The 18148-nt window shown below is 45.1% G+C and overlaps 1 protein-coding gene across 1 annotated transcript in view; it reads right to left on the bottom strand.

Moving 5' to 3' along the window:
* Window positions 1–17733, bottom strand: part of SRP68 (signal recognition particle 68) — a 41544-nt gene extending 23811 nt beyond the window's left edge. The window contains exons 1-8 of the mRNA XM_064369568.1: window positions 17542–17733; window positions 15626–15692; window positions 11178–11291; window positions 7061–7256; window positions 4157–4239; window positions 3775–3884; window positions 2660–2742; window positions 1017–1157 (exon numbers count right to left, since the gene is read on the bottom strand). Of these exons, the coding sequence (XP_064225638.1) occupies window positions 1017–1157; window positions 2660–2742; window positions 3775–3884; window positions 4157–4239; window positions 7061–7256; window positions 11178–11291; window positions 15626–15692; window positions 17542–17707 (960 nt within the window). The 5' untranslated portion in view covers window positions 17708–17733. The remainder of the gene's footprint in view (window positions 1–1016; window positions 1158–2659; window positions 2743–3774; window positions 3885–4156; window positions 4240–7060; window positions 7257–11177; window positions 11292–15625; window positions 15693–17541) is intronic.
* Window positions 17734–18148: the final 415 nt, after the last annotated feature.

Raw genomic sequence — 18148 nt, 5'->3', positions numbered from 1 at the left:
AGGAGGTAGCACCATACAACAGTGCCAACAGAACGCTCTCAGAAAAGTTCCTCAGCCTTTCAGCTGAAGGACAAATGAACTTGCTGGTACTGTTCTAGTCGTCTGTCCTTCAAGCAAATAAAAGGGATATGAGGATATGAGAGAGGCAATATGAAACATACAAGGACACACATAAAGTCTTCAGTTGTTAAAAGCTGCCTCCAACCCAGAGTAGCCATTTTGGAGCAAGTCGCTGAAAAGTTTAGATGCCTAAGCCAACTCGTCAACACATTCACAAAACGCTGCCCCCTTCAATGCATACACAAATTATTCAGGGTGTAAAAGATTACTGTGAAGCCCTAGGAAACGCCACTGTTCCCTGATGAGGGAGTCAACTGTCAGCAGCCTGTTTTTTTTTAAGATGTCCTTTAACTACATGTGGAAAAGCTCTAAAAAGTGCCCCCATCACTGTCCACCTCATACATAGCAAGATCACCAGGATGTCTTATGTTTAGAATGCATTTGGTTGTTCATGCCCACAAACAGGTAATTATGTCAGTAGCTAGTATCAAGTGATACAGCTCTGCATGAATATTGCATGTACACCACACACAAAACAAGACATTCTGGTTGAACCAGGCTCTCCTGCAAAGGCCCAGGACTAAGAGGTGAACCCTTTAGGGCTAGGAGGCTATGACAACATGTCAGAGAGACTTCAGAGACATAATAGTTAAGCTGCTGCACCACCTGCTGGGCCAAATGTGACCCCTTACTTTAAGCCAGCCACTTATACCTCCTATTTTTATGTTAATGACTGTTGCTGTCAATTTCTTTGGCCTCTAAACATTAAGAATTCCTCTATAAACTCAGTTTTCAAAATAATTTTATTCAATAAGTTACACCTCCAGACTTACAGAATCCCAAACAGCATTAAATGCTTATGAGAACTGAATACCAATGAGCCACTACATCTTAAACACACAAGAACAACCTTCAGACACATACAGAAGACAGTACAGTAAGTTCTTCCACCTCACCTGGACAATAGCTGCTTCATTATCGGCCAATCCCAATAAGAAAATCCGCACTTTGTCGATCTTCACTGGAACTGTTCTCCCTCTCCACTCCACTTCACTCATGGTAGCTGCCTGTTTGGCTCGAGTCTGAGTGATCAAAGCCTGAAAAGTAGTTTGAAAAAGTTAAAGCTTTAACTGTGGATATGAGTGATGGAGGTGAAAATAAGTGGAATCTATCATTTGCCTCTTTCTAGAATCAACATATTATACTCCATAAACGGTATATACCAATTGCTTTCTTTCATTTTTCTGAGACAGAGTTGTACTCTGTCACCCAGCCTGGAGTGCAGTGGCGCAATCTAGGCTCACTGCAACCTCCGCCTCCCAGGTTCAAGCAATTCTTGTGCCTCAGCCTCCTGAGTAGCTGGAACTACAGGCACATGCCACCATGCCTGACTTATTTTTGTATTTTTAGTAGAGATAGGGTTTTGCCACGTTGGCCAGGCTGGTCTTGAACTCCTGGCCTCAAGTGATCCACCTGCCTAGGCCTCTCAAAGTGCCAGGATTCCAAGAGTGAGCCACTGCACCCAGTCTCTTTAATTTTTTTAATAGACAGAGACTTGCTCTGTTGCCCAGGCTGGAGTGCAGTAAGCCCAAAGACAGCTTACTGCAACCTTGAACTCCTGGGCTCAAGTGATCCTCTTGCCTCAGCCTCCCAAGTAGCTAGGACTACAGGTGTGTATCACCATGCCTGGCTAATTAGAACTTTTTTTTTTTTTGGTAGAGGTGGGGTCTCACTATGTTGTCCAGGCTGGTCTTGAACGCCTGGGCTCAAGTGAAACTTTCTTTTTTTTTTTTTTTTTTTTTTTTTTTTTTTTTTTTTTTTAGACGGAGTTTCGCTCTTGATACCCAGGCTGGAGCGCAATGGCGCGATCTCGGCTCACCGCAATCTCCGCCTCCTGGGTTCAGGCAATTCTCCTGCCTCAGCCTCCTGAGTAGCTGGGATTACAGGCACGCGCCACCGTGCCCAGCTAATTTTTTTTTGTATTAGTAGAGACGGGGTTTCACCATGTTGACCAGGATGGTCTCGATCTCTTGACCTCGTGATCCACCCGCCTCGGCCTCCCAAAGTGCTGGGATTACAGGCTTGAGCCACCGCGCCCGGCCTCAAGTGAAACTTTCACCTCAGCCTCCCACAGTGCCAGGATTACAGATGTGAACCACCCCACCAGCCACCAATTTCTATTTGATTTAAATAAACAGAATAAATAGGCAACATGGTGAAACCCTGTCCCTACTAAAAATATAAAAAAATTAGCTGGACGTGGTGGCACACGCCTGTAGTCCCAGCTACTTGGCAGGGGCTGAGGCATGAGAAGCACTTGAACTCAGGAGGTGGAGGGTGCAGTGAGCTGAGATTGAGATTATGCCACTGCACTCCAGCCTGGGTGACAGAGTAAGACTGTCTCAAAAAAAAAATGTTGAATAAAGTGTTAATTGAAAAAATGTTTTTGTTAAAATTTTTAGCAAATGTAGATATTTTGTAATACAGATACAAATATACATATATTAATATCAAATATCCCTAGGGTATTATAAATTACTCCTTCTTTTGGTCTTTGTCCAACCCACGACTTTTCACAAAAATGTACATACTAGATTACCTCCAATTTTTCAGCCAAGAGACCCTCAGTGCCCCCAGACCTCAATCTCATCTGCATGAGTTCATTGATGGCTGACTGGTCCCCTGAGAGAGAAAGATAGGAAAATCTTCAAGGGTCTGGTCTGTTTTCTTGAGATTCACTAGATTCAACTCAGACTTAAACAGCTCTTCTCCCTCCACATGCTACTTCAATGAATCTGCAGTACGATCTGTTCTCTGAAGACAAGTCTTTTACAAAGAATGAAATTGATTGGGGCAATGAAAATACTTTGTATGTTACTATAATGGTAAATACGTGTCATGAAACATTTGTCCAAACCCATAGACTGTACAGTATCAAGCGTAAACCCTGATGTAAACTTTGGGAGATTATGATGTGCCAATGAAGGGTCACTAATTGTAACAAACGCACCCCTCTGGTGGGGGAAGATGATCATGGGAGAGGCTGTGGATGTGGGAGGTGGGTTTATATGGGTCTCTGTATCTTTCTGTTTTGCTGTGAACCTAAAACTGCTCTTAAAAAGTAAAAAATGGCCAGGCGTGGTGGCTCATGCCTGTAATCCCAACACTTTGGGAGGTCAGGGCGGGTAGATCACCTGAGGTCGGGAGTTTGAGACTAGCCTGACCAACATGGTGAAATCCCGTCTCTACTAAAAATACAAAAAAAAAAAAAATTAGCTAGACATGGTGGCATATGTCTGTAAGCCCAGCTACTCAGGAGGCTGAGGCAGGAGAATCACTTGAACCTGGGAGCCAAGATCATGCCATTACACTCCAGCCTGGACAACAAAAGTGAAACTCCGTCTCAAAAAAAAAAAAAAACAAACAAAAAAAAAACTAAAAAATGAACTCAGCCAGAGACTCAGGAGATTCAAGACTGCTCTTCAGGGGTACACAGCACAGCAGGACAGACACAGAAGCAGAACTATCTTCTATAATTTTGAGCTGAGTTGGCTTCAACAGTTCTGCTTTTGCCATCAACGAAAACTTAGGCCAAAGATGGAGGCAAAGGAAGAAGAAGAAAGTTATGTCGACTCTTTAGGATCTCTGAAATGAACTCCCACTAGGCCACCTGTCAATGCTCAAGTTGATTATAATGCCTTGATCCCTGCTCACCAATATTATATGCACAATAGCGGATGTTAGGTGAAATCTCTTCCACACGTTGGTTATACAGCACAGCCTGCTCCTCTGTGAAAGCACTGGCTAGCTTCTCATAGATAGTTCTGAGAGAAAAGAAAAGTCAGGTTTTACATCAGCTGTATAAAAGAAAAACTCATGGGGAACACAGTGACTAAAAACAAATTATGGCCCTTTGAAGCTCTTCTAACAACTACCATAACTGGCATGCTCTAAAGATGAAAGAGAATCATCAACATTTCTATAGGAAAGAAAAGTCACCCTCACTTTCACAGAAATAATCCACTACCTGATCTGCAGCTTAAATTTGACTATCTATAATTAAAACTGGTCACAGCCTTTGGACTATAGGACTTACTTGCATTTGTTAAAAGCCTCAATGGCAGCTTTCCATTCTTGATGTTCGAAACGCAGCATTCCTGAGAGGTAAGCTGTGTAAGCCTGTGAGGAGAGAGAAGAGGAGGAACTGCTTCAACACCAAACCAATCAATCTTCCTTCATTGGCTTCTAACTTTAATATCAAGAATATGGATATTGGCCAGGCACAGTGGCTCACACCTGTGATTTTAGCACTTTGGGAGGCCAAGGTGGGAGGATCGCTTGAACCCACACTTCAAGACAAGTCAGGGCAATATAACAAGACCCTGTCTCTATAAAAAAAAAAAAAAAATTAAAAATTGGCTGGGCGCGGTGGCGCATGCCTGTAATCCCAGCACTTTGGGATGCCGAGGCGGGTGAATCATGAGGTCAAGAGATCGAGACCATCCTGGCCAACATGGTAAAACCCCGTCTCTACTAAAAATACAAAAATTAGCTGGGTGTGGTGGTACGTGCCTGTAGTCCCAGCTACTTGGGAGGCTGAAGCAAGAGAATCGCTTGAACCTGGGAGGTGGAGGTTGCAGTGAGCCAAGATCGTGCCACTGCACTCCAGCTTGGCAAGACAGTGGGACTCCATCTCTAAATAAATAAATATAAAAATAAATTTTAAAAAAGAAGAAAAAGAACAAGGATATTGGCTGGGCATGGGGGCTCACAGCTGTAATCCTAGAAATTTGGGAGGCTGAGGCAGGAGGGTTGCTTTGGCTCAAGAGTTCGAGATCAGCCTGGGCAACACAGCAAGACCACATTTCTAAAAAAAAAACTTTAAAAAATTAGCCAGGTGTGGCCGGGCCGGGTAGCTGACGCTTATAACCCCAGCACTTTGGGAGGCCAAGGTGAGCTGATCGCCTGAGGTCAGGAGTTGGAGACGAGGGTAGGCAACATGATGAAAATCCATCTCTACTAAAAATACAAAAAAATTAGCCAGGTGTGGTGGCAGGCGCCTGTAATCCCTGCTACTCAGGAGGCTGAGGCAGGAGAATTGCTTGAATCTGGGAGGCGGAGGATGCAGTGAGCTAAGATTGTGCCACTACAACCCAACCTGGGCAACAGATCGATATTCGAGACTCCATCTCAGAAAAAAAAAAAAATTAGCAGGGTGTGGTGGTGTGTCCCTCTAGTCCCAACTACTCAGGAGGCCTTGGCAGGAGGATTGCTTGAGCCCAGGAGTTCAAGGCTGCAGTGAGCCATGACTGCACTCCAGCCTGGGACAGAGCGAGACTCTGTCGCTAAAAAACGAAAAACCCAAACAAATAATATGGATATATTAATCACAGGTTGATTTTTAAAAAGAAATACTTATTTAACCAGTAAAATGTGAGACAGAGGCAATTTATGATTCATTCACTTCCCAGGAGAGAACTTCAAAAGAAGGAAATTTGGTTTCTTCATTTTGCTTAACAACCATTTTCTGGGCTATAACATAAGCATCAGAAGTTGAATAAAACCTTGCAATATCTACCATCTCATTTTTAAAAAATTCATTTCCAAAAAAAGTTCTTACTTTGTGAACTTTTCCAGGTACAAGATGTAAGCTTTAATCTATATAGCAAAACATGATCTTTCTTAAAAAGTTACAGCTAGTTGGCCAGATGTGATGGCTCATGACTATAATCCCAGCACTTTGGGAAGTCAAAGTGGGCGGAACACGAGGTCAGGAGCTCAAGAGCAGCCTGGCCAATACGGTGAAACCCTCTCTCTACTAAAAATACAAAAAGTAGCTGGGTGTGGTGGCGTGTGCCTGTAATCCCAGCTGCTTGGGAGGCTGAGGCTGCAGAATTTCTTGAACCCAGGAGGCGGAGGTTGCAGTGAGCCAAGATCATGCCACTGCACTCCAGACTCCAGCATGGGCGACAAAGCAAGACTCCGTCTCGAAAAAAAAAAGTTACAGCTAGTTATAAAAAACAAGAGCTTGGGAATACTCATTCTATTTTATGGAATGAAGTGTTGCCCAGTTTAAAAAAATAGACAAGGCTGGGCTCAGTGGCTCACGCCTGTAATCCCAGCACTTTGGGAGGCCACGGTGGGCGGATCACCTGAGGTCGGGAATTCGAGACCAGTCTGACCAACATGGAAAAATCCTGTCTCTACTAAAAATACAAAATTAGCTGGGTGTGGTGGCGTATGCCTGTAATCTCAGTTATTCGGGAGGCTGAGGCAGAAGAATCACTTGAACTCGTCAGGTGGAGATAGTGGTGAGCTGAAATCGCACCACTGCACTCCAGCCTGGGCAACAAGAGTGAAAATCCATCTGAAAAAAAAAAGAAAAGAAAAAAGCTGGGAGCAGTGGCTCACACCTGTAATTCCAGCAATTTGGGAGGCTGAGGTCAGGAGTCTGAGACCAGCCTTGACAACATGGTAAAACCCCATCACTACTAAAAACACAAAAAAATTAGCCGGGTGTGGTGGCATGTGCCTGCAATTCCAGCTACTTGGGAGGCTGAGGCAGGAGGATTGCTCGAACCCAGCAGGCAGAAGTTGCAGGGAGTCAAGGTTGTGCTACATGGCACTCCAGCCTGGGCAGCAGAGCGAGACTCAGTCTCAATAAAAGAAAAAAAAAAAACATAAAAAATCAAGAGCTCATAAACAAAAGATGCTAACTTCACCTTTGAAAAGCAAGTTCAGAAAATTTTTTCCTCTCCTGACTATCACTTTCTAACATTAAGAAACTCCGTTCTGTTTAACTGTAGCTTTTTAAAACATCTTGAGGCCGGGCGTGGTGGCTCACACCTGTAATCCCAGCACTTTGGGAGGCTGAGGTGGGTGGATCACCTGAGGTCAGGAGCACAAGGTGAAACCCCGTCTCTAAAAATAAATAAATAAATAAATAAATAAAACGTCTTGATTCTCCACAATAAAACAAGCTGGATGTTAAGGCACTAACCTGAGCCTCTAACTTGGTCTTGGCGTCCACACGATTGCTTTCACACAGGCGTTCCAATTCCTCTGCATGCTTCACAGCTTTGCGTAGGCGAGATAACAAGTGAAACCGTTTGCGGGGTTCAGTGTTGGCTTCCTGTTTGAGCTGCATTGCATAGCTCCAGGCTCTTTCGGCATCCATCAGAACCAGAAGCAAGTATCTAGATGAGAGACAGAGGGGAGACAATAAAGGCCATCAGCAGACCCAGATATTCCCTGAGGTGGAATCTCCAGCTTCTCAACTTTTTTTTATACTCTCCCTCTTTTGCCGCTCTCAAAACAACTCTTCTGACATTATTAGCCACGACTCTAAACCAGTACCTGTATTCGCAACCTGGACTCAATCTCAGGTTTTTTATCATCTACTGGACATATCTCATTGAAAAGCCTCTACTGCTTGGCCAGGCACAGTGGCTCAATCCTGTAATCCCAGCACTTTGGGAGGTCGAGGTGGGTGGATCACGAGGTCAAGAGATTGAGACCATCCTGGCCAACATGGTGGAACTCCGTCTCTACTAAAAATACAAAAATTAGCTGGGTATGGTGGCGTGCGCCTATAGTCCCAGCTACTCGGGAGGCTGAGGCAGGAGAATTGCTTGAACCTGGGAGGCGGAGGTTGCAGTGAGCCGAGATTGTGCCACTGAACTCCAGCCTGGCGCCTGGCAACAAAATGAGACACTGTCTCAAAAAAAAAAGAAAAAAAAAAAGAAAAGCATCTACTGCCTTGAACTCGGCAAACCCAGAATCGTGACCTACCCCTACTAAATTCTGTCAGACACAGTCCAGGCACACGATCTGGCCTCATCTTTGAATCAACACCTCCTTCAGTTAGAAAAGTCCTTAAGCCGGGCACAGTGGCTCACGCCTGTAATCCCAGCACTTTGAAAGGTCGAGGTGGGTGGATCACCTAAAGTCAAGCGTTCGAGACCAGCCTGGCCAACATGGTGAAACCCTGTCTCTATTAAAAATACAAAAATTAGCCGGGCATGGTGGTGGGTACCTATAATCCCAGCTACTCGGGAGGCTGAGGCTAGAGAATCGCTTGAACCCAGGAAGGAGAGGTGGCAGTGAGTGGAGATCACGCCATTGCACTCAAGCCTGGGCAACAAGAGTGATACTCCATCTCAAAAAAAAAAAAAAAAAAAGGCAGTATATTTACTGGGCATGGTGGCTCACACCTGTAATCCCACCACTTTGGGAGGCCAAGACGGGCAGATCACCTGAGGTCAGGAGCTCGAGACAAGCCTGGTCAACATGGTAAAACTCCATCTCTACTAAAAATACAAAATTAGCTGGGTATTGTGGCACATGCCTCTAATCCCAGCTTCTGGGGAGGCTGAGGTTGAACCCAGGAGGCAGGGGTTGTGGTGAATCGAGATGGTGCCACTGTACTGAAGTCTGGGCAACAGCGAGACTCCGTCTCAAAAAAAAAAAGGGGGGGCAGTATATTAAGTGGTGATGAACAAGGGCTCCAGAGCCTGGGTTAGAACCCCAGTGCCACCACTTACTAGCTGTGTGACTGTGGGCAAAGTACTAACATTTCTGTGCACCACTCTCCCATGCAGTAATAGAAATAACACATTTAGACCAGAGCCTGGCACTTACTAAGCTCAATAAGTTAGTTAACTACTTTATTATTATAGTGGTGAATCTTTCTTTGCTGCCTTCATCAATCTGTCTTAAACTTCAGCTTAACCTTGACTCTTCACAGTAAAAGATCTTGATATCATAAGAGAGTACAGACATGGTATAGTGGCTTATATCTGTAATCCCAGCACATTGGGAGGCCGAGGTGGGAGGATTGCTTGAGGCCAGGAGTTTGAAACCAGCCTGGTCAGCATAGCGAGATCCCATCTCTACAAAAGAAAAAAAGAGAAAAGTTAGGTAGGCACAGTGGTACACAACTACAGTCCCAGCTACTCAAGAGGGTGACACAGAAGCAGTTTAAGGCTGCAGTAAGCTATAATCCCACTGCTGCACTCCAGCCTGGGTGACAGTGAGACTGTCTCCAAAAAAGGGGGCAAGAGAGATTTCTCCTAACTGGCGTTCTCATCAGATTTAATGCTGCATGCTATAACTGTCTCCAGGCTCTAGTTTTCTGACTGTGGCCTACACACCAAGCTCACAGCCTTTTCACTGCCTGAGTAGCAGCCAGCAAGTGTCCAGAGCTTTCCAGTTCCTAGACTGCATGCACAGATACCAGAGCATGCTGTTTCCCCAGACACAGGATGTTCTTAACTCTCACAAATCCTTCAAGGTCAAGCCTCCTCCATGCAGGCTTACTGACTTCCCTGTCAAGAGCCTTCAACCTCAAGTCTCCTTTCCAAGGCTTTGGAATGCTGAACAGTAAATGATACACAACATGGCACTTCTGCTGTAGCATTCCCTGGTTTGCATTGACCAACATCTTTCAACAAGATGAAAGTCAATGAGGTTCAAGGACCATGCCTCCTCTCCTCCATCTAGTGTGTCACAACTACTCTGCCGATGTAGCACGAAAGTAGCTATAAACAATACCTATGTAAATGAGTGTGGCTGGGTTCCAATAAAACTTCATTTACACAAAAGGTGGCAGGAGCATAATTTGGCCTATAAGTGTGAGGAAGACCTGGAGACCTTCACTATATGTTGCTTGACAGACTAAAAATTCTTCAGGAAATGCTAAGCACTGGTGCATTCAGCACTGAAATACAGGACTCTTCTACAATAATTCACACACCAGTTGGGCATGGTGGCTCACACCTGTAATCCCAGCACTGTTGGAGGCCAAGGTGGGTGGATCAGCTTGAGACCAACCTGGTGAAATCCTATCTCTACTAAAAATACAAAAATCAGCTGGTGTGGTGGCACGTGACTGTAATACCAGCTACTTGGGAGGCTGAGGCAGGAGAACGATTTGAATCTGGGAGGTGGGGGTTGTAGTGAGCCAAGATCACGCCACTGCACCCCAGTCTGGGCAACAGAGAGAGACTCTGTCACAAAAAAAAAAAAAAAAAAAAATTACACACCACTCAATTTCATTAAAATATATTGATTTAAGGCCGGGTACAGTGGCTCATGCCTATAATCCCAGCACTTTGGGAGGCTGAGGCAAGTGGATCACGAGGTCAAGAGATCGAGACCATCCTGGCCAACAGGATGAAACCCTGTCTCTGCTAAAAATACAAAAATTAGCCGGGCGTGGTGGCATGTGCCTGTGGTCCCAGCTACTCGGGAGGCTGAGGCGGAATAATCGCTTGAACCCAGGAGGCGGAGGTTGCAGTGAGCCGAGATTGCACCACTGCACTCCAGCCTGGCAACAGAGCAAGACTCCATCTCAAAAAAAAAAGATATATTGATTTAAGCATCTAGTTTTAGACATTGGAATTTACATTCTAGAAACCTTACTTAACAATCAATTAGATTCTAATCACTGACTTCAACATTTGCCATCCTAGCACAGTTCTGTTTTTTTTTTTTTTTAAAGGAGCAAAGAGTTTAATAGGCAAGAAGAGCAAGAAGGAAGGGAGAAGGAAGAAACTTCCCTGTACAGAGACAGAGGGTGGGAGCTCCAAAGCTGAGAGAGGGAACCACCTCTCTTTTTTTTGAGATGGAATTTCACTCTTATTGCCTAGGATGGAATGCAGTGGTGCAATCTCAGCTCACAGCAACCTCTGCCTCCCAAGTTCAAGCTATTCTCCTGCCTCAGCCTCCAGAGCAGCTGGGATTACAGATGCCCACCACCACAACCAGCTAATTTTTGCATTTTTAGTAGAGATGGAGTTTTGCCATATTGGCCAGGCTGGCCTTAAACTTCTGACTGCAAGTGATCTACCTGCCTTGTCCTCCAAAAGTGTTTGGATTACAAGTGTGAGCCACTGTGCCCAGCCCCAACACAGTTCTTGAACAAGCTACTGAACCTCTCTGAGCCTCAGTTTCCTTGCCTTAGAACGCAGGAATAGTAAACAATGCCCACCCCACAGAGCTGCTAAAAGAGTCACCAGAGATAATTAAAAGGTTTAGTGTGAAGTCTAGCACACTGTCATTGGTCAATAAATGCATTAGCAGGATGTAATTTGCAACTAGCACAGAGCAGTCATTACCTATTATCAGTCAGAAGATCTTCAGTCACTTTCTTCCCTGTGAATTTGTGTCTGTTCCCCATCTTGAAGTTGAGTGTTTTTCGAAGACGTCTTTGTCTACGGGAACAGTAGCCCCTGTAAGAAACCACAAACAAAAATTACTCAGCCAAGCTGAGACTATTTTGAATAATAAATTATGTAATAAGGCAAGGTCAAGGGTCAACAGTTTGGGGTATTATACTTACTGTTACTATAATTATCACATATCAGCTTCCAAACATTTTTTTCTTTTCTTTTTTGAGACAGAGTCTGCACTGTCACCCAGACTGGAGTGCAGTGTTGTGATCTTAGCTCACTGCAGCTGGGCTCAATCAATCCTCCCACCTCAGCCTCCTGAGTAGTTGGGACTACACGGGTGCAACCATCACACTTGGCTAATTTTTGTACTTTTTGTAGAGACAGGGTTTCACCATGTTGCCCAGGCTGGTCTTGAAGTCCCTGGACTCCAGTGATCCACCCACCTCAGCCTCCCAAAGTGCTGGGATTACCATGCCCAGCACTAAACATTTATTGAACAACTCAAACATGGGTGGGCATATGATTGGTATTATAGAAAACACAAGAGATGGAGGACATAGTGGCCATGCTCAAGGATCCCACATTAAAGTTGAGGATGATCATGCAGAAACAATGGCAACCAAGAAAACAAGGCAATGTCAAGTTGAATGGACATGAGTAATCGTTCTCTTATTAGCAGCTTCGGCTGCAGTGGACTGATGGTGGGGCCTAGAAAGAATGAGCGGCTGGGTGCGGTGGCTCACGCCTATAATCCCAGAACTTTGGGAGGCTAAAGTGGGTGGATCACAAGGTCAGAAGTTCAAGACCATCCTGGTCAAGATGATGAACACAAAAATTAGCCGGGCACGGTGGCAGGCGCCTGTAATCCCAGTGACTGGGGAGGCAGAGAATTGCTTGAACCCGGGAGGTGGAGGTTGCAGTGAGCTGAGATAGTGACACTACACTCCAGCCTGGGCGACAGAGTGAGACTCTGTCTTAAAAAAAAAAAAAAAGAATGAGGAGGATTCTAATGAATGTAAAGCAGGGAAAGGGGCATCCTGAAGGAGACTAGAATGACACCGGACACATGGAGAAAGAACTGTATGCAAGTCTGAAGAAAAATGAGGCAGCCAATTAGGTTATTGCCAAGAAGCACTATAAACGTCACCTCTATGCCAAGCCTGTTCCTCTGTGCTCATGTAGCTTTCTTTTTTTTTTTTTTTTGAGATGAAATCTTGCTCTGTCACCAAGCTGGAGTGCAGTGGTGCAACCTTGGCTCACTGCAACCACAGCCTCCCAGGTTCAAGCGATTCTCCTGCCTCAGCCTCTCAAGTAGCTGGGATTACAAGCACCCACCACTGCACCCGGCCTCAAGTACCTCTTTATTCTTCCTTCTATCACAGTGTGTGACATTATAATTATGTTCTCACAATAGTTGCCTACTACTATAAATCTTTTTATTGCAGGGAGAATTATTTTTTTGAGACAAAGTCTCACCATGTTGCTGTTGCCCAGGCTGGTCTCAAACTCTTGGGCTTAAGCAATTCTTGGGCCTCATCTTCCCAAGTAACTGGCAATACAGCATGTGCCACCACACCAGGCTAGGATTTCATTTCTAAGTTTTCTGCATTGCCTTAGCACAGTATCTAGCACACAGATGTTCAATCAACATACACATTTTGATAAAATTAGTAAAAAAATATATATATATAATTGAACCAAGCTTTAAGTCAAAGTAATATGGTATATAAAATGATATTTAAATACTACTTCAGGGAGCCGGGTATGGTGGCTCACACCTGTAATCCCAGCACTTTGAGAGGCCAAGGAGGGCAGATCACTTGCAGTAAGGAGTTCCAGACTAGCCTGACCAACATGGTAAAACCCTGTCTCTACAAAAATACAAAAATTAGCCAGTCATGGTGGCGCATGCCTATAGTCCCAGGTACTCGGGAGGCTGAGGCAGGAGAATTGCTTGAACCCAGAAGGCAGAGGTTGCAGTGAGCCAAGATTGCACCACTGCATTCCAGCCTGGGAGACAGAACGAGACTCTGTCTCAAATAAATAAATAAAATGAAATAAAAATAAATAAATAGGCCGGGCACGGTGGCTTATGCCTGTAATCCCAGCACTTTGGGAGACTGAAGCAGGTGGATCACCTGAGGTCAGGAGTTCGAGACCAACCTGGCCAACATGGTGAAACCCCATCTCTACTAAAAATTAGCCAGGCGTGGTGGCATGTGCCAGCAGTACCAGCTACTCAGGAGGCTGAGGCACGAGAATCACTTGAATCTGGGAGGTGAAGGTTGCAGCAAGCCAAGATCATACCACTGCACTCCAGCCTGGGTGACAGAACAAGACTCCATCTCAAAAATAAATAAATAAATAAATAAAATACTACTTCAGCATCTCAATCAAAGCTACCAGGGAATAGGTTATTAAAAAAAGAAATATTGCTTTGCATAATGATCAAAGTAAAAAAGAGGAAAAAAAAAGAAATTAAAAAACAAATAAATAAAAATAAAAAAAGAAATAGGCCAGGCATAGCGGCTCATGCCTATAATCCCAGCACTTTGGAATGCTGAGGTGTGTGGATCATGAGGTCAGGGGTAACATACTGAAACCCTGTCTCTCCTAAAAATACACAAATTAGCTGGGTTTGGTGGCACACGCCTGTAGTCCCAGCTACTCAGGAGGCTGAGGCAGGAGAATCACTTGAACCCGGGAGGCAAAGGTTGCAGTGAACCCAGACAGCATCACCGCACTCCAGACTGGGTGAAAGAATGAGACTCCGTCTCAGTAAGTAAGTAAGTAAATAAATAAATGAAATAATAGTCTAGGTTCAATTTATGAACTGGCTTTTTTCTCTCAATCCCTAATAGCAGTTTTAGGTATTATTTACCCTTTTACATAAAAGTCAAATGAAACACTCACACATTATGAGCAGAAATAAAAATTGGCAAAAAATTTCTCGCAGTATGAATCTATTTTTAACAACAACAAAAAACTCTGGAGGGTCCAGTGAGAAGTATGAATCCACTATTAAGATCTTTAGCTGGGGGTCGGGCGTGGTGGCTAACGCCTATAATCCCAGCACTTTGGGAGGCCGAGGTGGGTGGATCACTAGGTCAAGAGATCGAGACCATCCTGGTCAACATGGTGATACCCCGTCTCTACTAAAAATACAAAAATTAGCTGGGCATGGTGGCGCAGCCTGTAGTCCCAGCTACTCAGGAGGCTGAGGTAGGAGAATTGCTAGAACCCAGGAGGCTGAGGTCGCGGTGAGTCGAGATCCCGCCATTGCACTCCAGCCTGGGTAATAAGAGCGAAACTCCATCTCAAAAAAAAAAACAATCTTTAGCTGGGCGTGGGGGCTCACGCCTGTAATCCCAGCACTTTGGGAGGCCAAGGAAGGCAGATCATTTGAGGTCAGGAATTCAAGACCAGCCTAGCCAACATGGTGAAACCCCATGTCTTCTAAAAATACAAAAATTAGGCCAGGCAGGGTGGCTCACTCCTGTAATCCTAGCAGTTTGAGGGGCCAAGGCAGGTGGATCACCTGAGGTCAGGAGTTCAAGACCAGCCTGGCCAATGTGGCAAAACCCCATGTCTACTAAAAATGCTCTCTACTAAAATACCATCTCTGCTCTGTTGCCCAGGCTGGAGTGCAGTGGCACAATCTTGGCTCACTGCAACTTCCGCCTCCGGGGCTCAAGCAATTCTCCTGTCTCAGCTCCCAAGTAGCTGAGATTACAGGTGCCTGCTACCATGCCCAGCTGAGTTTTGTATTTTTAGTAGAGATGGGGTTTCACCATGTTGGCCAGGCTTGTCTGGAACTCCTGACCTCAGGTGATCTGCCCGCCTCGACCTCTCAAAGTGTTGGGATTACAGGCGTTGAGCCTCTGCACCCAGCCTATTCATAAAATTTTAAATTTAAAAATAACATATATTTTAAGAATTCAATATAAACTCAGTGCTAGGCCATGCGCAGTGGCTCACGCCTGTAATCCCAACTCTTTGGGAGACCTAGGCAGGCGAATCACCTGAGGTCAGGAGTTCAAGATCAGTCTGGCCAACATGGTGAAACCCCATCTCTACTAAAAATACAAAAATTAGCTGGGCGTGGTGGCACGAGCCCGTAATCCCAGCTACTCAGGAGGCTGAGGCAGAAGAATCCCTTGAACCAGGGAGGCAGAAGCAGGAGAACTGCTTGAACTCGGGAGGCAAAGGCTGCAGTGAGCCAGGATCGCACCACTGTACTCCAGCTTGGGTGACAGTGAGACTCCATCTCAAAAAAAAAAAGAGAAAAATGCTAGACTTTCTAGGTATATTTTCTGATACAGTAAATAGGATATTAACAAAAGCAAAGAAGTCCTACAGTGATTTCCATACATCTTGTATGTGATACTAACCTGTACCTCTGAAAATCTCCATGCCGTAAACCATGCTGTTGCTGGGATTCCTTAATAATCTGAAGAACTAGAGTCAGGATTAAGGAAAATCTTACAATGGCAAGAATCCAAACAAACCAAAACCTGTACCATCAGTCTCTATCTGTGTCAAACCACAACACATTAAACATTTAGTACATTAGTGAGATCTTTTGTAACCATTTTCAATATCTATCATGTCACAGAATAAGGCTAAGCTACAGAAAAACTGATTGCCTGAACTGTTACTACTTTCAAACTAAAGAAGGAGGGCACTACTGGCCACTGGCCACTGACAAAACCCAGTTTAAATTAAGCTGCTGGATTCTAAATATTGACTATAACTGGGGTGGTTCACACCAATTTACACCTAGACCCCATATTTTATTCATTCAAACAGATTCAGGTTATAAATGACATGTACTAAGCCTCCATTTGCATAATCTCCAACATCTGCCAAATCTACCTTTAATAGCAGTGATGCTTAGCGAGTCTATGATTAGCATATGTCAACAAAGCTAGGCCACAGTTTGCATAAAAGTATTAAGGTTTTTCTTTTAAAAGAAGAACGACTGCCGGGCGCGGTGGCTCACGCCTATAATCCCAGCACTTTGGGAGGCTGAGGCGGGTGGATCACGAGGTCAAGAGATCGAGACCATCCTGGTCAACAAGGTGAAACCCTGTCTCTACTAAAAAAATTAAAAAATTAGCTGGGCATGGTGGCGCATGCCTGTAATCCCAGCTACTCAGGAGGCTGAGGCAGGAGAATTGCTTGAACCCAGGAGGCGGAGGTTGCAGTGAGCCGAGATTGCGCCATTGCACTCCAGCCTGGGTAACAAGAGCGAGACGGAAAAAAAAAAAAAAGAACGACTGACCAAACTCTCCTTTTAAGAATCTGAAAATATTTAAGATTATGTACTAAACTTTAGAAAGTCCAATGACCTTCATCTATTATAGTTATAGTTTTCTTTTAATGTTTCCTCAACGCTTCTCTAGAGACATTTTAAAATAGTGAACACTATACTTTCAGTATCTTGCCATAGAAAGGAAAAAATAAATAAATAAAACAGTGAACACTAAAAGGACTCTTTCAATGACTAAAAAGGGACAAAGAGATATACGGTTCTCAGTAAAATTAGCGCTTGCTAACATCTGCTTGAAACTATTACCACTAATTCTAAAAATTTAGCTCTAAACCCCTGAAAACTTTAAGTATATTAAGATGTCAAGCTCAATATGTTATTTCAGAAACTCGCCTAAATTTTCTCCATTTGTTATTCATTTCAAAAGGCCACAAACAGTACCACAAGCACTCAAAGACACACACCGATGAAAACTAGAAACCGATTCCCCTAGCTTATATTAATGACTCTCATCACGACAAAATGCTTACAGACCTATCAGAAAAAAAATGACACAAACGATATTAATTACAGTAACTTACAATCAAAATGGGCAACAAGCTTTTCCTAGGAATCAATCTTTACCTTCACTTTCAAAGTATCAACCTGTAGGTTTTACTACTCAGTCTACGACGACTGTCAGACAAGATTATTAAGCGAAATATCAAGACTGCAGTTTCCTTTCCCCAGTTCAGTGGCTCAAGCTGCCAAAGCAGGAGCTCAGAGGAGAGGCCATAGTGTCACCTGGAGAAACCTGCCTGATATCCAGTGCCACTGGAAGAAAAGGACCTAGCCAGGAGGGCGAGGGGGACGCGAGGAAAGACTAGATGAGAAACAGAGCCCCCGGAACACTGAGCGCCAAAAAGTAAGGGCGAGAAAAACTGCAACCCTCGGCCTCTCCAGCCAGGACGTGCCGGGACCCGCCGCCTCTCCCGCCCCCAGCCCTCCAGATCGACACGTAGTCTTTCCGAGTTAGGCCCGATTACTCTAGGATACTCTCCAAACTCAGGCTATCCCCAAATTCTTTGTTTGCCTTCGATCCAGCAGAAGGACGTTCGTTTTCTTTATTTTCTTCCCCTCCGGCACCACGTCCACCGCCGCTGCCACTACCACTGCCGCCGCCGCCGCCACCGCCTCCAGAAACCTGCTTCTCAGCAGCCATCTTGCCCCTGTGCCGCAGAGCAGGACGGGATAGGAGAGGCGGAAAGACCCGGGCCGGTGAGAGCGGGACCTGCCTGGCCGGGCTGATGGGATAGCGGCGGACTCCGCCGCGGTCGGCCCTTGCAGCAACGGGGAGCCATTCGCTGGAGCGCGCCTGCGCGAGGGGTCCTGGCATCCCGAGTCGGGAATCGTGGCGGGCTAGATGGGGTCTCGCGGCCGCAGTGAGACCGCAGTTGCTGAGATCTCAGGGGCAGTCCCACCCCACAACCCAAGGGTGGGAGGACCGGAGGTGGACCCCACGTCCTGCATCCTGGACTGGGGATCTGGCTCACGTCCTGCCCAGCAGAAAGCAGGAGACCAAAGACACTGGATTTCTGGGTGTCTACATATCCAGGGACTTGAGAGGTGGGGTTCCCCCTACAGGGACGGAACGCCCCATCTG

The sequence above is a fragment of the Aotus nancymaae genome, unplaced genomic scaffold (genome assembly GCF_030222135.1).
Source record: "Aotus nancymaae isolate 86718 unplaced genomic scaffold, 86718_ANA_hifiasm-v0.15.2.pri h1tg000089l, whole genome shotgun sequence".
In the NCBI taxonomy this organism is placed as follows: domain Eukaryota; kingdom Metazoa; phylum Chordata; class Mammalia; order Primates; family Aotidae; genus Aotus; species Aotus nancymaae.
Note: the sequence above shows the minus strand (reverse complement) of the source record. Positions and strands in the feature narration are given on the sequence as shown.